Source organism: Toxotes jaculatrix, chromosome 10 (genome assembly GCF_017976425.1).
Source record: "Toxotes jaculatrix isolate fToxJac2 chromosome 10, fToxJac2.pri, whole genome shotgun sequence".
Lineage (NCBI taxonomy): Eukaryota > Metazoa > Chordata > Actinopteri > Toxotidae > Toxotes > Toxotes jaculatrix.
The window spans coordinates 18,889,942-18,908,754 of NC_054403.1; the positions used below are offsets into that span (position 1 = coordinate 18,889,942).

Genomic DNA, 18,813 nt, shown 5'->3' on the forward strand with positions numbered 1-18,813 from the left:
GCAGCGCAATTGCAAACAAAGTAAATGGAAAGATAAAAATGAAGACACGCCTGCGTGAGTTGAAAATTAGTTTAAATGTTTCAGTTTGAGTGAAAAATCAACACATATCCCAGGGCTTTTTCAATCTGCTTTATGAACACATAGAGATGAGAGGAAAAAAGGGGAAAGGCTGGAGTGAAATGACAGAAAGAACTGGAGTTTCTGGCCATACAAACACACACAGACACAGTCAGTGCAGGCATTGCTAGCTTGATAACACTTATGCTGTTGGTACATTTGCTATTTGGGGCGAATGAACACCAATGGTCCAGCGGTCAAATTTGTGCAAATGATGCAAGACAAAAATTAATTTCTGTCTGAGTACACCTGTAGCACAGGTTGCATGTCTATTAGATGTTCAACCACAGAGTGATGTTCCCTTCTCAGATTGTTTAATTTTATAGTTATTAGAGTTGTGAAATGGTAGAGCTATTGAATATTTCACACACCGATAAACACAAAAAAAAAAGACTTGAGAAAAGTTAGAAAAAAAAACTGAATTTTGTGTTGCAGAAAAGATTTTTCTCCTTCTTTCTAATCTTTTTAATCACCTCTTGACCTCTCAGACTTATCTTAGGGGTTGTGACCTGTAGGTTGGGAACAACTGTATGAAAACTAGAGCAGAAAAGTGCAATGAAAAAAAAAAAAATCCACTCTACTTCCACTAGCTACTCAATGCTAATGCATTAATGCATAAGGAATAACAGTCAAAAAAATCTATTAGTCCAACAGTCTGAAAAGGGTCATTCTGTATTGTAAGTACTACTTAATTTTGACACTTTGTACATTTTGATTTGATTTTTAATGCAGGGCTTTTACTTGTAATGGAGTAGTTCTATATTGCTTCACTGCTACATCTACTTGAGAAAAGGATCTGAATACTTCTTCCTGCACTGGAGTCTCATGTCTGCTCTGTGTCAGTAGATGGGATTAACTCACAGACTCGTGTAATGTTTTTTTTGAGGTTATATAAAGTGACCTTAGTGAGACAATCAGACAAAACATGGACCCATAATCATGCTAAATCTTCGTAGCTACTATCATAGCCCTGAGCTACGCTTCTTGATGATCTCATGGATTTCAGTCTCATCGCTCTTGTTTTACCCTTTGGGTGGGACTCGCTCATGTGAACAGAGCGGCTGACCCAGACTGAGATCACAGGAATAACATTATGTTAATTCTGAACACAGAGCTGTCCCTTTAACCCATCTCAGTGAGTCAGAGTGCCCTAAATTGTCAGAGCATGATAATTAGCCGACAACAGCAGGAGTTTGTAAGGGTGTAAGTGTGAGAAAGTGAGAGACAGATGACAGAAAAGCAGAGACAGAGAGATGATTGTGTTTGTGAGTGTTTACGTGTGGAACTCACGTTTCCGAGCTCTCAGCTTCCAGCACAGATTGCACTGGCAGGTAACCCCTCTGAGGGTGCTTGGTGAAGTACTGCTTTGACCTGAACTTATTCTTCAGAGTCTTGGCAAAGTCCCTCATCTTCTCTCCCGAGGTCGTCTGGAGTGTGATATTAGGAGTCGATGTGGTTGGGGTTGGGGTTGGGGTGTAGGAGGGGTGAGATATGGCGGTGGTGGTGGAGGCAGCGGGAGTGGATGGGTTGGAGACAAATTACGTTACTTAAAAATTCTTGGAAATGTTTCTTTCTCCAAAATGACCTCATCTGAAACAAGTCTTAGGGCTCGTTTGTCTTACTTTCACTTTAACTTATTCCTCCATCTGATTTCCCCTTCAGTTTCTGCTGCTCTTTCTCTGTGCATCCTTACTTCTTTATGTCATTCCAATACTTCCCTTTTCCCTCTCTCTCTGGCTCTTTGGCTCCTGCTCTTTCTGTCATATTAGAAATCTATGGGCGCCTGTCTGCCTAGCCGCTGTGAAAAACTGTATCTAGCTAATATAAAATATTGTCCAGTGAAAAAAAGAAAATCATTGTAAAGCTGGCCTTTTGCCATATTTTACAGCTCAGAATTGATTAGAGATTAAATCTGGCAGCATCTCAGTACACTCCAGCATCCCCAGCTACAGTACTACAGCTACTCCTTTGGAATTAACTCTACTTCAGGCACTGTGCGTGCAATCGCTTAGGACTTGGGTTTTATTGGGGTTTAGTGTGCAACATGTGCTCCAAATAGCACTTTACGTGAGCACTATGTGAGCCAAAAAGGATGTCACTGCTGAGTGGCATTCAACTTCTACTTGTTGTAGATCTGGAAGCTTAAGCATACGTAGCAGTGCACACTTAGAGATGATGGAGATCTTACAGTGAAGTGGCGACTAATCTATGTCTGGCAGCAGGAATCGGGAGATAGTAGAATTTTTTTGAGTACAGCTGAGTTTTCATTTGTCCCTGGAGCCTTGAATTTGTATTCAGTTAAGGCGGTACATAATGTTTGTCTTACTGGGGTATAGTACTCCATGATGGGGTAGTGCAGCTTCTTTCCCTTGGTAGTGCGGCCAGTTAGAAAACATGTCTGGCAGATGTCCACATTGAACTGCTTCAGACTGCGATACCTGTCAAGATCAATATAACAGAGAGGCTGAACTGATTTTTGCAAGAGAACAGAGTAGGGGTGTGTGTGTGAGTGTGTGTGTGTGTGTGTGTGTGTGTGTGTGTGTGTGTGTGTGTGTACAGACTAAAGGGTCAGTTTGTGTTTTTGTATTGAATTTATATGCTTGCCTACATACAAACTGTTTTCAGGGACAGGGATGCACTCTATTAGAGCCACATATTTTTGTTGACTTTCAGTATCTCCAACAAGCCTTCATCTGGTGATTATTCTAATCTATACTGAAAACAGGAAACACCAGCTGCAACTATAAAAATCTCTTTCACTTTTAAAGCATCCCCAAGTAATACACATATTCTTGTAAAATTAACAATCTGCAATTATATTGCAAAATTCTTTTTTAAAAAGTGTTGTTGTTTTTTTCTTATCATTTATCAAAAAATTAGCCACTAAACAGTTTTAACCTTTTAACTCCCATTTTTTATAATTATATTCTAGGTTTTATTTTACTGTTTTATTTATGTTTTTTCCCTCTGTTGTTGGTTGTGTATGTGTGATGCTGCAATAGCTTAATATCCCCACTGGGATTTCTGAGGAATCATTTTATGTCATATTACATTGCCTTATACATCCTTTATACATAGTACATTCAAAGTGTGTCCATTTACGCACTCAGGTACACCTACCTGAAGCCTTTGATGGGACACTGTTTGCAGACATAGCATTTGGCTTGGTGCTTGGTCGACTCTGCAGCAGCCACACGGTGGAGGACAGGCAGCCAAACCATCGACTGGGGCTCAAGGCTCATCCACTCCAAGAAGTGAGACACCTCAATGGCAGGTTTCCCTGGGGCCTGGAAAAGGAAGGTGGGAGGGAGGAAAGAAGTGCAGGAGACTGTAAACAACCCAAATATAGACCAACAGCAGGCCAAGTACATAAAGTAATGAGAGGAGAAGGTGTGCTTCCTTTCCAAAGGTGGTCCCGCAGTAGGCTATTGTAGAAAAAAAAGAATCAAAGAGAATATTAAAGTTATGGGAAGGAAAGAGAGGGTGAAAGAAGATGTACTACACTGTGGAATATCTGTTCCATGCTTTTATGGAATTACTTAAACAATTAGAAAGTTAAAACACATAAAAGACCCATAAACCCTGTGTCTGTGTGTATACTGTTTGTGTTTGTCTGCATGTGGTACATCTATACCAGAGACACCTTGTTGAGAATTCCAGAAAGCGGGATAAAAAGGAAGTCAACCTAATAAAAGAATGACTCGCCAAGCGCTGAAAATCCGTGATGTGCTAAATTCTCATTAAGTCTGCATCAGAGACGCAATAAGAGGTTGATTTCCCTGGGGCTTCCTCCACTGCTCAAGCAGAGTAGCATAATAAATGTGTCTGTGTGTGCGTACGGATCACACAGACTGTGAGTTGTACAGAGGTGTAGAGTCTCCCAGGGATGAAGGAGCTCCTCTCTGGTAGTAGAGTAGCCAGAGCTAGCGCCATGTGGGAGGTCAAATTGCAGCCCCTTGCATACTGAACTCCCGGAACAGGCTCTAACTATGCTGAGCATGCTGCTGCATCACAAAGCAGCACGCTGAACAGATGGGATACATTACACATCATTGGAAAAGTAGAGAGATAAAGATTCAGACATCCAACAAAACTCTATAGAGACCTACAGAGTATAGACCTATTTACGGAATGCTAAGTTATTTTGCCAGTCGAATTTGCCCCAGTAACCTCTGCAAATACCATGACTTACTCTGCATATTCTGTGTCTCAGATCGATTTCATCTTCTTCTCTGCCAGCAGAGTCTAACAGTCAATATCTGTGTGATGTGGCAGCAAATGCCGTAGCCATGTTCCCAAAAACTGATGTCACTCATTTCCAAGCCAAATGATAAATGGGCAAATGGGTCACCCCCCAATCCACATTACATGGATATTTCATCTACAACTAAATGCCCTGACACGGAGCAAATCGAGAAAGGAACTGATTTTAATCAGCCGTAGCTGAAACAGCAAGCATGGACCAGAATAGAGTGTATATAATTAGGATCTGCCTTGAAAATGAGGGAATTAAAAGGCTTTGCATAGGCCACCTTCCAAAAAAGCTGTGGCCTGTTCCTAACAACTCAGTAATTATCCTGCGTCCCGAATTGAATGTCACACAGTAAAGTTCCTGCACCAAACATACAAGTTCAGACACATTTAGAACAAGCAAAGGAGCAAATTAATTAATGCTCTGAACATGTCTCCTCATTAGTTGTTGCACTGTGCGGTACTGGACTCTGTGACCTTGCTTTATCATATCAATATTATATACTTAACATCCCCAAATAAACTCCTATAGTCTATGTGGCATTTGTAACATCATGCATTATCTACCACTGACTGTATTTTATGTGCATTAAAAGCAATGCAATGCAATATTAATGCGAAGTAACATTTGTAAGGCAACATTCTGAATATGTGTGGTGCAGCTGGGGCTAACTTAGGTAGAATAACTTCTCCATTCCCTGAGATGGTGCAATTAACTTCCTTCCTCTGCAGGAAAAACTCGAACTCTGCCGATGTCAGTAAAACATGCTTCACATAGCCGGCAATCTCCTGGTGTGACAACATAATTTTTTCATATTTGTTATTTGATGGAAAGCATCTAAAGGCAAATGTTTGATTAAGCTATTCTTCTTTTTTTTTTTTTTGGCCTTCAAAATTCTGTTTCTGCATTTGTAATATCATCTTGGTACAGATAACTTCTGTTCTGGTGATCTGGAGGTCACTCATTATTTTTCTACATATTATTTTGTAGATTAGCAGGTTTGAGGTACATCGGTCTTTCTTCGCCTGCTCCAAGTGTTAATATGGTGGTGCAACAGAGGCATTAGAGCACTGAAATCCATAAGAACTTCACAGCTGCAGTGGTTGAATCTTGTGGTGCTTGATATAGAACGATAAGACTACATCAGCACCAGAACAGTGTTTATCAGGTCAAATGAGGTAAGATGAACTCAGCATATGTGTGCATGTGTGCAGCAATCTGTTCATGCACCACTGCCTATCTGTGAATGTGTTTAGGCGTGACGTGAAAATTATGTGACTGTGTTCTCACCATACGGAAGCAGCTTCGGACGCTCGGCTCCACATTGCTGCCCCCAAAAGCAGCGACTTCACCCAACTGGCGGGGGATCTGGATGGCTTCGTGGAGCAGCAGGCTGAGGTGACGCTGGTCTGTCAAACCTCCAGGACCAGACACCTGACGGAATAAGTCTGCAAAAAATACAGTTATACATCAATTATGCAGTAACTAATCTGATTATACAACAGGGAGCATAACAGCATTATCTCTGCTCTGTATTTGTATGCATAAAAGACAGTTATTTGCATTTATATTATTATCATATCTGCATTTTTCCTACACGTCTACATCTGTTGATTTTGAGTATTTGTATGTGTTGCTATATGTGCTGGACTTTGCAAAATGTAAATTATGAATTTCTTTGCAAACACTCAAGGAAGCATCAACAGTTTAGAAAATAATTCAAATTGCAAGTCAACACTGCTCTCTATATTGCTCATCAGGGCAAAAACTTCTCGATTGTGCATAGTTAATCAGAAATTTAATGGAAAAAAATATGAATGTATATAAAAGGTAAATGACAATATAGCAAGGATTGGGTTGTGTCACTAACGACAAATTTTACACTGCCTTAGCATTCCTACACTGACAACACACTGAATAAGAAATTATTTATTTTACAGCAAACTGCATGCAGAGTTATAATAATGATAATAGTAGTAATAATGATGTGGCTCAAAAAGAATTGGGTTAGCATATTATGGGTTATAAGCTAAGGGGTTATGACCTATCGCCTTTAGGAATAGAACCCTAAAAATGGCACTGCACCATAATAGACAACTGCAGCATGAACATAAAAACCATGTTGAGTTTGTCAACACAGTAGCAACACATGTAGTTCTCATCTCATTTTTGAACAATGAGCCTAAAGGCAGTAAGCTTACCAAACCTAGTTTTGTGGAATAAAACTCACTTCAGTGACACATAGACAGAGACAGAATCGGTATTTGTGGTCTGGCTAGTTTGCTTGGAGATGAAAGAGCTGTATAAGTGGAGTCTTGTCAGGTTTCGAATGAGGCCTTTACCAAGCTAGCTGGGACTCTGCCTGTCACTGAGGAGATGAATGCTGACAGGCGTGTGAGGGTGCTGCACAATGCCAGTATAAGCATCCCATGTGTCCCCTTCTCTGTGTACTTATTCAACCCTACAGGGACAACACTTGGCTTTAACACCTGCATCTTAAACAGCCTCCTCTAAAATATTCCTCATAACCAGACCTGCGGCGTGTTTGACATTTTAAATGTTCACATTGAGCTGTTTGATAGTGATGAGGTTTAGCATGTTTTATGGAGACACAGTATATAACCCTATTATGTCTGAAATATGCAGTTTGCAGTGTTGCAAACCCTGCAATGAGATAATGTGTTCCTGGATTTGTCTGCACAAGCCACAGGCTTTCAGAACATCCTTTACTTTGTTTGTGAGGGCTTTAATAAGTTTTCAATAATTACTAGTTCATATGAAACTACCTCAGCATGCTAACACAACACAATGACAATGACAGTGCTTGTGCAGAGGCAAATGTTAAAAGCATGCAACTTAAGATGTAGTATCAAAAATTATTGTCACCATAAAATAATCAAGCTACTTTTGAAGAAGTAATGGCAAGCATATTTCTTTTCTGAATCACAGCCAAAGACTGGTGATGATGGAGTAAACACCCACCATCTGTATCTCAAAGCGGGTTGATGCAAATGCTTCAGATTTATTTGCAAATATTATTTCAGTGACGTCTGGAGCTGGCAAAAATGGGATCATTCAGAGAAATTACAAACTGTTAAGGCCACCACATGTCTACCTGAACCCAGAAAAAGAGGGCTTACTCACCTCAGGGACTATTCAGCTGAAGGCAAATCTGTTATCTTTCACTCTTTAAGAGCTGACACAGATGGTGTGCCAAGCATGAATAATCCTGGCATGGGGTTGGTGGTGTTGTCTCACATCCTGTTTCAACTACAAGCTGTTCCAGGTCCAACTATCAGCAGCTCAAATGCTCACTCTCATTTTACCTATATTTACAGGATTACTTGTAAACTGGGGTTACAATAGACCAGTAAAAACATATCTCAGGCTGGAGCGGTGCACTAATAAAATATTACAGCATAATTTATAATCAAAAAAGGAGAAAGAGAAAGGGCTTAGCTTTTTGCTAGCTGGCATGTGATGAAAAATGAGACTCAGAGCCATAGACAGAGAGTGTTCATGAATGGTGTCTTTGGCAAGCAATCCTTTTAAGGCCCCTGGCGTACTTTGCAGAAGTAAGGAAAGCTTTCTCCATTATGGCAGCAGAGTCATTTCCTCCATTAGACTAAGTGGATGTCTTTATGTAATACTGGCAATCGCAGCCGTTTTGTTTTGGCTCATTGTTTGCAGTTGACGAGATGCATTAGGCACATGAGCAAGCATCAGACTCACATTTGTACTTCTCCTGGACGTCTGCGTTGCACAAGCTCACCAATCCCATCTTGAAGCTGAGTGCTCTCATTTTGCCGTTTCGAGCACTAGAAGAAAGAGAAGACAGGGGAAAAAGGTTGCAAGGTTAGGACTTTGAACGGTGAATTATTCTAAAATCACGGTGTATTGTGTTGTGGTAATATATTCATACGTTGGTTGAGCCCTGCTGGGAGGGACAAAGTGTAGAGGAATTACGTGGGTCAAAGCTGTACAGTACAGGTCAGCGCAACAGTGTGAAATTGAATTAGATCACATCCACAGTAACTAAAGGCACTACAGGACTTGATGAAGTGTTAAGTCCATGTGAGTTTATGCCCAGAAGAGCAATAATAAGCTCACATACACCATAATGTCACTATGTCGCTTGCCGGCAAATATACATACATGCATACTGCATGAAAACACACACTTAAAAACACACTCATGAATTACATACAATTGTCTGATCACTGGCAAATGGCAAGGCCAGTGAAATAGATGGGATGTGCCCTGACCTGAGCCTAAAACAGTCACATTAACTTTTGTAGAAACTGTGGAAAGACTGGATTTGAGAGCCAAACACACCGCCACTGTGCCGGTTAAGATTTCACAGCTCTGGTGCCAAAACAGCCAGGAAAATTTTAGTGCTGAGCTGAACAGCACTGGCAGAAACCACAGGCTTATCGAATTAACATTTGAGTCATTAAGTGAGGAATCAAGAGCATCACATTCATCAGAGAACATCAGATCAATGAAGTATAAAATTGAATCAAAGAGTGAGTTAAATTTCCAGAGCTTGATGTTGCTTTGAATGTGTTCAAAAGCAAAGCACAGGCACTGTTTTTTAAATCGCCCACAGGTCAAAACACGATGAAGTGAAACATTAAATTGGAGTCACATGGAGAAGCATGAGAAGTCATAGGAAGAGCATTACAGTGGTTCCTCTATTATATTCAGGGCTGCAGTGGGTCCACAGGAGCTAGAGAGCACATGGGGACGACTGGCTGTCAGCACCTTTCACACACACTCTGCGGTGCGCCACATGCCATCTTCAATATGCACCCCTGTGCTGCTCCTCAGGGGACACGCCACTTCTGCACACCCAGCAAGTGTGACACGCCTCTGGAGGGCACGCACACGAACACATATGTACTGGTATAAACACAAACAAACACACACATGAAAATGGCCATAGAAGCACACACACACACAGACCTCATTCAGATTCACTGCTGCTATTTATTGGAAAACAAAAAGCAATTACTGAAATTTATGCGGAGGGTAAAATCTCTGATTGTCTCTCATTAGCAGCAAGTAGTTAAGAGCCACCGACCAAATTTACTGCACTCATGGGGTTATTCCTGTGTTTTTGTGTCTGTGCTTGGTGCTTTCTTTTTGAAGATGGCACGAAATAGTCAATCAGGAGGAAAAATGGGGAGAATGCTGGTGTGAAAGAGGATTTATTTCCCCTGTGTCTCAGAGGGGATGATTGGCCCTTAGCCTGGACTTTGTTATTGGAGCTTTAGCCATGCTGTGGCTCTTTATAGATATCTGTACAACAAGCCATTGAACTGGTTACATCAATCTGCAGGCAGACCTCTGTCCCAGGACTTTGATTGTTCAGAATAACTTTTATAGTAATGGTTTATGGTGGCATCACAAAGATTGAGTGTTTGTTCATTACCTAATGCTCCTTTACTTTTAACGCTAACACGTATGACCAAATGTAAAGTTAAAAAGTCCTTAGCAGTGCTAAACCTGGCTCTGTAGCATTTCTAAACCTGACACAGACCTGTCATACTATATGTCACAGACAAAGACTAACTTACATGGCACAGATATTTCTAGCATTTAATGAGAGATTTTATGCTCATTATGTATGAAATAAGAAATTAGGAATAGGAATCCACTGGAGGGAAACTGCAAGAAAACTGAGAGGTAAGAAGTTTACTAGTACACACTGTCTATAGAACTTTCAGTACTTTTTTTATATATGCCTAGCACCGGTATGAAATCCTCTGAAAAGGTGCTTTAATATGAAACTTTATGAGCATTTTATCGAGTGTAAAAACAGTACAGAGATGAGTATACTCCACCTACTTAGCACTGGACTCATGATAGACAGTTATTCAAAAAGTATCAAAATTGATGCAGAGGGACCAGAGGTATTGTATTTTTTTTTTTTTTATTTCATGCATTCTTCCTCCTTGTCAAAACCTGGTGTTTACATTACTGATATAGGCACAATGCAGCTGTTGATAGTTTGGTCAGAGACTCAGGTGTGTTATGCTAGTAGAGGCTAATATGGCCTCATGCTGCAAGCAGAGATGAGCTGCTATAGACATCTGGTAAAGTCATTTCTTTCTAACTCCACATCCCAAGATCTGTTCATTTTCAAACTTGCAGTCTTCAGCCCCAGCCGACCCTGACTCAAATGATATCACTTGAGACAATTTATCAGACTTCGCACAGCTCTCTCTAGAGCCACAAAAAGCTTTATACAACTTTTTTCACTTATGTACTCCAAAAGACCTGTAGAGTCTGATGTGAAAAAGTGGCACAATTCCCCTTTGAGTAGCCATTTAGGCCAATGACAAGTAGTAAAACCATCTTGGAAGATGGTTTATTGAACTTAAAAACTCCAAAGAGACACTCATGTTGCTCTGTGTCTGCTGGATGAATAGACACTAACTTTATTAGGCAAAAAAATTACTTGACGTAGCTTTCAACAAAAGTAGGTTTTAATAAAAAATCTCCCTCATTTCTACAAGGAAATCGTTCCCACCAGCTTACCCACCTGTCATAGACGTTGAGCAGCCAGTTCAGACACATGTCAACGCAAAGTGGAATGTTGACCAGGATGGACCTCTCCTCCTCCAGCCTCTCATACAGAGCCGTCAGACCGTGAATCACCTCCACCACATCCATCATATGCTCCCCTTGCTGCAGCTCCTGCTCCCGAAACACCTCCACAAGGCTGCTCAGTGCTACTAAATCCACTAAAAACAAACATGGATAGGTATTAAGCAACACAGGTACCTGGGGACAACAAACTCATCTATATTCAGCTGTGCACTTGATAATTTGTAATTTATGTGCATTTTGAGAACAGGTAATGCAAGCAAGTTTGTAAATTGATGCTTGATTTGTAAATGAATGTTTTTACTGTGACAGTGTGCATGTACTTTTTGATGCAATGCATGTTATGTGCAATATGCATGTGTGATATTTTTTATATTTTAGATGTAATCTTTTTTTCATATGGTCTGATAAAAGGTAAATAGAGGTTTAATCAAGGCTTAAAAGCACATTCACAGGCACGCAAATTCACATGCTGAAGTGTAAACACCTACATTCATACATACATGACTGCACGTTCATTTTCAAAACACAAACACACAGACACACAGAGGTGAACCATCATCCTCACCTCAACAAATAAAAGCACAAGCGGCAGAGGTGCATTTTACCCTTTTTGCCCACTTAAGCCCCACCAGATGTTTCAAGAGCAGTGACACAAATTTGATTTTGCTCTTCTAAACTAATTTGATGGCCCATCCCTTGGAGTGGCGCTAAAAGGGTGTCCACTGATGCCATGTATAATTGGATAGCACGATAATGAGGTAGAACAGAGAGAGGAGATAACAGGAGTGTTCTCAGGGTTGGGAGGGAATCACCTAAAATGTATTTCTGATGGGCTCTTATACAGTACTGCTCAATCATTCACAAAGTGTGCAGAGAAAAAGAGTGAGAATTCTGCTGTTATCAAGGCAGCCTGGCAATTAAATTCTATAACGATACCAAGCAGTAGACCAGAGGAGGGTGAGATAAGAAAGTGGGTAAGAGAAAGAAAGAGGTGGAGTCATTTAAAGAGGTTTTTCACAGTGGTATGCTACGTTTTTATTACAGAAACTCACAGAACAGGGATGGGAGGAAGGTTGCAAGAGAAGACAGAGAAGGAGAGGGAGTAAATGTGAATAAGTGCCAGTGGCAAGTGTGGGCTCATCTGGGGTCAGCGGGAGTTAGAGAACTGCAGGTGATGAAAGATGGACGAGATTAAGGGGCCGAAAGCGCAAAGATGGAAAAAGAAGGACCAGGTTTCAGGTAGTGAAAAACCAAGAGAGCAAAGACAGTACATAATACAAAATTATTGTCAGGAGAAGCACTGGAGGAATAAGCAATAGTTAGAAAAATAGGCAGAAAGTGAGAGTAACAAGTGCTGTGACCCTGATGGGGCATGCATTCCAGTCTCACCCATGCGGCAAAAACTAATTGCCTTCTCTTTTGTAACTCAAATGGACCAATTAATAGCTCTAATTACCTAGCATGCCGACGATGCAGGCCCTCATGAGAATGAGGAAGGAATCAGGTGGTTGAGTGGTTCTAGTGGCTCTTGAGTTTATCAATACTTTTGATTGCTGCGTTTGAAAGCTAATAGTGATGGAAAATACAGAGAATATTTTCAGCTACGTTTCCAAGTAGTGTTGAGAGGAGAAATGGTTCCTTCGACAACTGAATAAGGAAGAGCGCTGCAGCTAATCGTTATATCTCATTCCTGAAGAGAGCACGTCATAGTGGATTACTGATGGTGCAGGATAACAGTATGTCACTTAACCAACCATTCCAGCGATGCAGACAGAAAATACCATAGATGAAATGCCGTAATACGTACATCTCAGAGCCTTCTGAACTCGTCGCAGCTTCATAGCTGTTCTGTATGCTGAGAACTTGATGTTGTTCAGATCCGCTAATGGAGGGAGAGAGAGCGATAGAAAAAGAGTAGAGTAAATGAAAAAGATGAGGGGAAAACAAACCCATCCTGCACCACCCCACCCTGCCATCGAGGAATTAGGCATCACTATCTTTCCCCCTGTTCATCACACCATTGCAGAAGTCATTAGCAGTGTGCTGTATTTCTAATATTATCTGTGTATGTGTCTGTGCCATTCATGTATGTGTCTGTGAGAGCATGTGTATGCGACAGCGTGTCTATCTCCCCTGCAAGCTCCCCGTGTCAGATCAGATTAATAGTAAAACACATGATGTCGTTTAATCACAATTAATTAAAGGCTAAGCGAAAAGCAATCACAGCACAGCAAATTGGGCCTCGTAGGTTAATGACAGTAGCGATGTAGTCCCTAAGGTGTTTGAAATACTGGGCCTTTAATGAGCTGTGTGACAGGGCCTTCAAAGCAGAGCCCCAGTGGTGCCATGCTCCCCGTGCGGCTGCAACCCAGTGGGGTTCCTGGGCATATGAGCAGGACTCGGAGGGTGCTTTAATTGTCTCTTTACTCACCGAGCGCTTGGTACAGTTCTGTCATCTTTGGATGGTCCCAGCACGTTGTCTGGGCCTGATGGCTGGAAGAAGACAGAGAAATGAAACAAAGGCATTTGTGAATACGGCAAAAATGGAGGTGCACGGGCCAAAAAGATCAAGGCAAAATGGAGCACAAATGAGCCAAGAGAGCAGAGACAGGCAGGTGTGGCAGTCAGTAAAAGGAGTAAGATCAGAGGGTAGTAAGTGAGAGAGAAAGAGGAAAATGAGAGGGCAGGATAGGGCGGCCCTTGTTTACAAGGGATTTCAGGCCTGTAAAATGCAGACATGCGTCAAACATGATAAAGGAGTCAGGTTGAGGCATCAAAGTTATGTCTCACGCCTGCTCTGCTGGAGATATGCTGCCAGGAACTTAAAAGGTAGAAATCCCAACACACATCAAAAAACACAAATTTACACACCTAGCTCTATGGGCATATTCAGAAAATGTATCCTGAAAAAACACACATTCAATAAAAAATGACAAGCGCAGCAAAATAAATGAAAAACCCCAAAGCGCGAAGTCTTCCAGGACCAAGGGGCCTTTCAGGGCAGCACTCATTGTTTTGCCTGTGCAGGAGCACATTGATTGGTGCCCAGTGGAGTTGTGCACAGATACTACTCCCAATCCATTGGTACAGTAATATAGCCCATAAAGAACTGACTAGCAGACTAAAACAAAACCCAAGAGGTTGTATTTAAAATGATTAAGAAAATAAATACTCCTAGTCTGCAGAGGAACAAACTGTGCAAACACTTTCACGGTTACAAACCTTCACGCATAAGAATACCATCCTCTAGCTATAAACACACACCTACCTCTACACATGCACGCACACACACGTTCGCAGTTCATTGATAAAACCAACAGCTCTCTAAAGGTGAAATACTATTGATGAGGTAAATAGATAAACAGATGAGTGCTCAGGCAAACAGGGCTCACAGTAGCTCAATAGAGTTCCTCTCTGAATCATTTAGTATTTATCTGCTTTCTAATGGTGCCTCTGTACAAGTATATGGCCAGTAGAAATCTCTCTGAAAATATGAGTCAAGCCGCACTTAAAGTAAAGACGATGGGGGTTAATTCTCTTCTACTGAACCTGCTTGTATAAATGACATGTTACATTAAAAAATACTGCTTTACAGGCTGAGATCAGTCAGGTCACGAGCTGTGAGAATAATGTCACAAAGAGCAAGATAACAGCTGAAGTTTGAAATTTAATTGGACTGTTGAATGTGGAATGCTTACAAATAATCTGTGTTTACCCTTGTAACTGTTGCAAATGGCTTCAATTCAGGTGTCGTAGTAGATCCTCATTTATCTTAACATATGGATACCAAACACCAGGAACAAATTTTCAGAGAGAATACTAAAAGAGATCCTCATTTTTTTTCACATAAGCTCACAGAACAGAATGAATGAATGAATGTCTCTATTTAAGTTTCAAGAACTGAAGCACTACCCCTCACTATTACACCGACTTTTTGATGTGATGACTGCACCATTTGAAGTTGTTTTGAATCGGCTCCCATTGAGAAGCCACAAATGACAAAAAAAAAGGAATACTGCCAGTCAGTCACACTACAATACTACAAACAGGTTGTTTCTGTAGAGCAAATTATGGTCAAACCTAATCTTTGGTGAAAGAAAATGCAATCAATGTGACTCACAGATGTAAAATAGTCATGTTATTCCTCATAAAGTATAAGAAAATACTTTTGCTTTAACAAAGCCTCCTAACCTGCCCTGGAAAAATGCAGATGCTGACCCTGAGTTTGCACTTACTTGATGTAGTAGGGCACTTTGTTCGGCGAGATGGCGCGCTCCCATGGTATCTGCACTGAACCTGCACAAAGACACAGAAACAAAATCAATTTCAAAACAGGCATGTCATACATGAAAAGCCATTGTGCGCAGTTTCCCTGACAGCATGTCCAGACACCGTGTCCATTCAGACCTTCTTAACAGAGATGCTCTGGTGTACAACAGGTGCAGTAAAGCCAAAGGGACAGGTCTATTGTGTCCGGTTTCCACAGAGCTTTGGTTTGTTTGGCACGGCCTAACAGAATACCGGGAGGCAGGGGAGCCGGTGAGACAGGGTGAGTGTAGCATTTTAACTGGCCTCCAAGCTGAACCACAGGGGGTTCAGCTGAGGATCAAAGCGGACAGACTGCACTGGAAGAAGCAAGAAGCAGACACACTGATACAGAGGCATGCATGCAACTACACACACACTCACACAGAAACACACACACACCATCATGTCATTGTCCATTATTGTATCATGAGATGGCACAGTGTAGCCTTGTATGAAATTATTAATGGGTCAGTAAATAAGAAATACAAAGTTCTGCTACAAACATATGTATTCATTTATGTTTAATCTGTAAGAATGTATTGTATTTTATAAGATTATCCATTTTTTAAATGTAAAATCTTAAATTCAAAAGTAACCAGTAATTATAGCTGTCAGATTAATGTATAATGGAGTAGAAAGTACAATTTCCCTCTGAAATGGAGTAAAGTGGCATTAAATGTAAGTACTTCAGTAAAGTTCCAACTGAAGTACAGTACTTAAGTAAATGTGTTCATTTAAACCTCACCTACTTATGTACAATAAGGACCATATGCTTCTACCATGTGCTATTTTAAACTACATAACACACTGAAATAAAGGCATGTTGGTGCATAAAAAACCACACAGTATGTCCAGATGTTCCTGCAGGGTACAGTGGGCTGTACTGGCAGTGGAATAGTGCTTTATAAGCCACAGTGTGGTATTTCTGAGCCAGCGTGACAGCGGTAAAACTGGATGGGGTTGGTCAGGACATTGGAAACACTCAAGTACACAGCACCACTCCAGATCCACTCGCACAATGTGCCTTGCAACACACAGCCTTTCCACTTCTTCATCAGTTTAAACTAGGCAAAGTAAATCACATTGCTCAGCCCCCCTGCTACCTCTCTGTAGCCTTTGAAGAGCAGCAGGTAAAACAAGAGACAGAATTCACAAATATGTATCTCTGTTCAAATGAGATCAATGACTGTTGTGATGAGCATCGATGGTGATGCTTATGCAACAGTGTGCTGGAATTGATGAAGACAGACGAACAAAGGCTGCCAGCTCCACCTCTAACCCAAATACACACACAAACACAAACAGAAAGGCAGCATTTTATAGCGTCATCACAACAAAACTTTAATACACCTAACCCTCTTTTCATCCCCCCACACTCCAAGATGGTGCCTTGGCACAGCATGGCACAGGCTGGTGCGACATGAGGCACCAACTTCAAATAGCAGAAGAGGACTCTTACTGGAAAGGAAATGCTGCGATCCGGGGCCAAAGTCTCTATGTGCATCCTGGAGCTGCTTCAGCCGCTCCTCTATGGACCCCTGAGGACACACACACACACACACACACACACACACACACGCAGACTTAAATCAAAGGGAATCGTGCTGTTCATCCCTCTCCACCACAAATCCCCACAATAGAGATGCATACACACAGACCACCTGCTTCTCCTCCATTAGTTAACTGCGGAATATAAATTATGTCTTTTTCTTTTGCTGCCCCTCTTGAAGGACTCTGAAAGCCTTTGAAGAGCAGCAGGTAGGAAATGAAGACAGAGATTAGAAAATAATATATTTTGTTGAAATGAGGACAACGCTTCCTGGTTGCAATGTCACTGTGGAAAAGAGCTGGAGGAAAGTAAGAAGAGAGAAAGGGGGGTTACAAAGCCCCACATGTGCTGCGTCAATAACCACGGACTGAGTTGACAAAATTAAGTTTGCCATCGCCTGTGTAAAAGCATTTCATGTCAGTTTTATTTCCCACCAAATGGGATTTAGCCTGTCTAATCCTGGTTTATTTGAAATGTACTGGATTTGGCACATGAATCACTGTCAGTTGGATGTTTGAAACACGTCCTCGAACAATGGGAGGTAAATCCACTCACGGTGAGGTAGTGAGGCAGATAAAGAGAGAAAGAGAAAAGGGGAAAATGTGAGGGGCCGTTAGACTTCAAAGAGAAGCATAATGTGTGAAGTTAGATATGTTAGCATTTCTCAGTGTAGACACGTCATTGCTCCCTCAACACAAAATAAAACAATATAATCTGAGGCGTGATTTAAATTGGTTGGGACTAATATAGAGCATTGTCAATGTGCCGTGGAGATGTTACTGCCAACTGTGCGGTGTTGTGCAATCTATTTGTTGTACAGACAATTTTGGCTGCCGTAAGGAAGACAAATGACTAAATTATCCATGATCGACAAATATAAGCAAATCAAATTTGGAAATACATTTTCGCTGGTGTCTGAGACGCCAAAATCAACAGGGCACAGGATGTTGGGATTTAGCATTTATCATTTTAATTAACAGAGAAATTGGACACAGAAAGGGAGACAAAGAAATAGGTTTCTCCATTCTGCTTGCTTTCACACAAGACGTCAGGTCTGTGCATCTTATCGCATTGAGATTAATTAATGTGGATGATAGAGATGGCAGATTGACCAAGGTGCAAGGCAGCTTGAAGACAGCTGAAATACACAGAAAAGGTTGTGTTTTTTTCCCCTCTAAAACCATTTGCAGCACCTGTCTCTTCATACATCACTTGGGCTCTACTGATATCACAGAAGCTCTGAGACTGGTCCAAGATCTGGGAGATGAATATCTGCTGGTGACTATGGATACTAAAAGCTTTTTTAACAATGCTGATCATCAGGGGGGATTAGAGACTCTCACTTACTTCCTGAATCAAAGACGAGAGGACACACTGTCTGCTGAAGCACACAGTGCATCAAAGATTTAGAAAGAAATTATCCTGTGAAAGAACTTTTTTATGAAGACTCTTTTTACCTCTAGCGCAAGGGAGCAGCAAGATTAGTCCCAATTTCTGTTCTTTCTATGTAGCTCTCTTTGAAAAAGAATGTGTAGTAAGTCCCAACAATAATTTCCTAAAATACACAGGATGGTGGTGACAATCTTTAGCAGATGTCTCCTTGACAATTCAGGCTCCAGAACGTGTTTTGTTGGAGTTTTACGAATGCTTTTAATGATCACTTAAACTTCCCCATGCACCATGACCCTCATGAAAGAAACATTTTCAGGCATTTTAATTGAGACGGTAAGAAGACAGTACTACTGATGTGGGAAAAAATAAGACTGACAGATGTTTCTATTTATGTGTGAGCTCGTTCCATCCCACGCTGAAAATAATGCTGCTTATCAGTTATAATGGCTGTAGTTGTAGGATAAGAAGTACCTCTGGTTTTTGAGAAAAGAGCACTTTGGTCTGGTTTGGTTTGGTCAAATGAGCATCCTAAAAATAATCAACATTCTAAACAGTACATACTACATACTACATACTGTAT

General features: G+C 41.1%; 1 protein-coding gene across 1 annotated transcript in view; it reads right to left on the reverse strand.

The window, feature by feature from the left end:
* Positions 1-1,403: 1,403 nt before the first annotated feature.
* LOC121188991 (dystrophin-related protein 2-like) overlaps positions 1,404-18,813 on the reverse strand; it is a 48,330-nt gene continuing 30,920 nt past the window's right edge. Inside the window, exons 7-16 of the mRNA XM_041048964.1 lie at positions 16,752-16,830; positions 15,220-15,280; positions 13,416-13,477; positions 12,792-12,866; positions 10,917-11,118; positions 8,102-8,187; positions 5,660-5,817; positions 3,238-3,404; positions 2,444-2,555; positions 1,404-1,544 (exon numbers count right to left, since the gene is read on the reverse strand). Of these exons, the coding sequence (XP_040904898.1) occupies positions 1,404-1,544; positions 2,444-2,555; positions 3,238-3,404; positions 5,660-5,817; positions 8,102-8,187; positions 10,917-11,118; positions 12,792-12,866; positions 13,416-13,477; positions 15,220-15,280; positions 16,752-16,830 (1,143 nt within the window). The remainder of the gene's footprint in view (positions 1,545-2,443; positions 2,556-3,237; positions 3,405-5,659; positions 5,818-8,101; positions 8,188-10,916; positions 11,119-12,791; positions 12,867-13,415; positions 13,478-15,219; positions 15,281-16,751; positions 16,831-18,813) is intronic.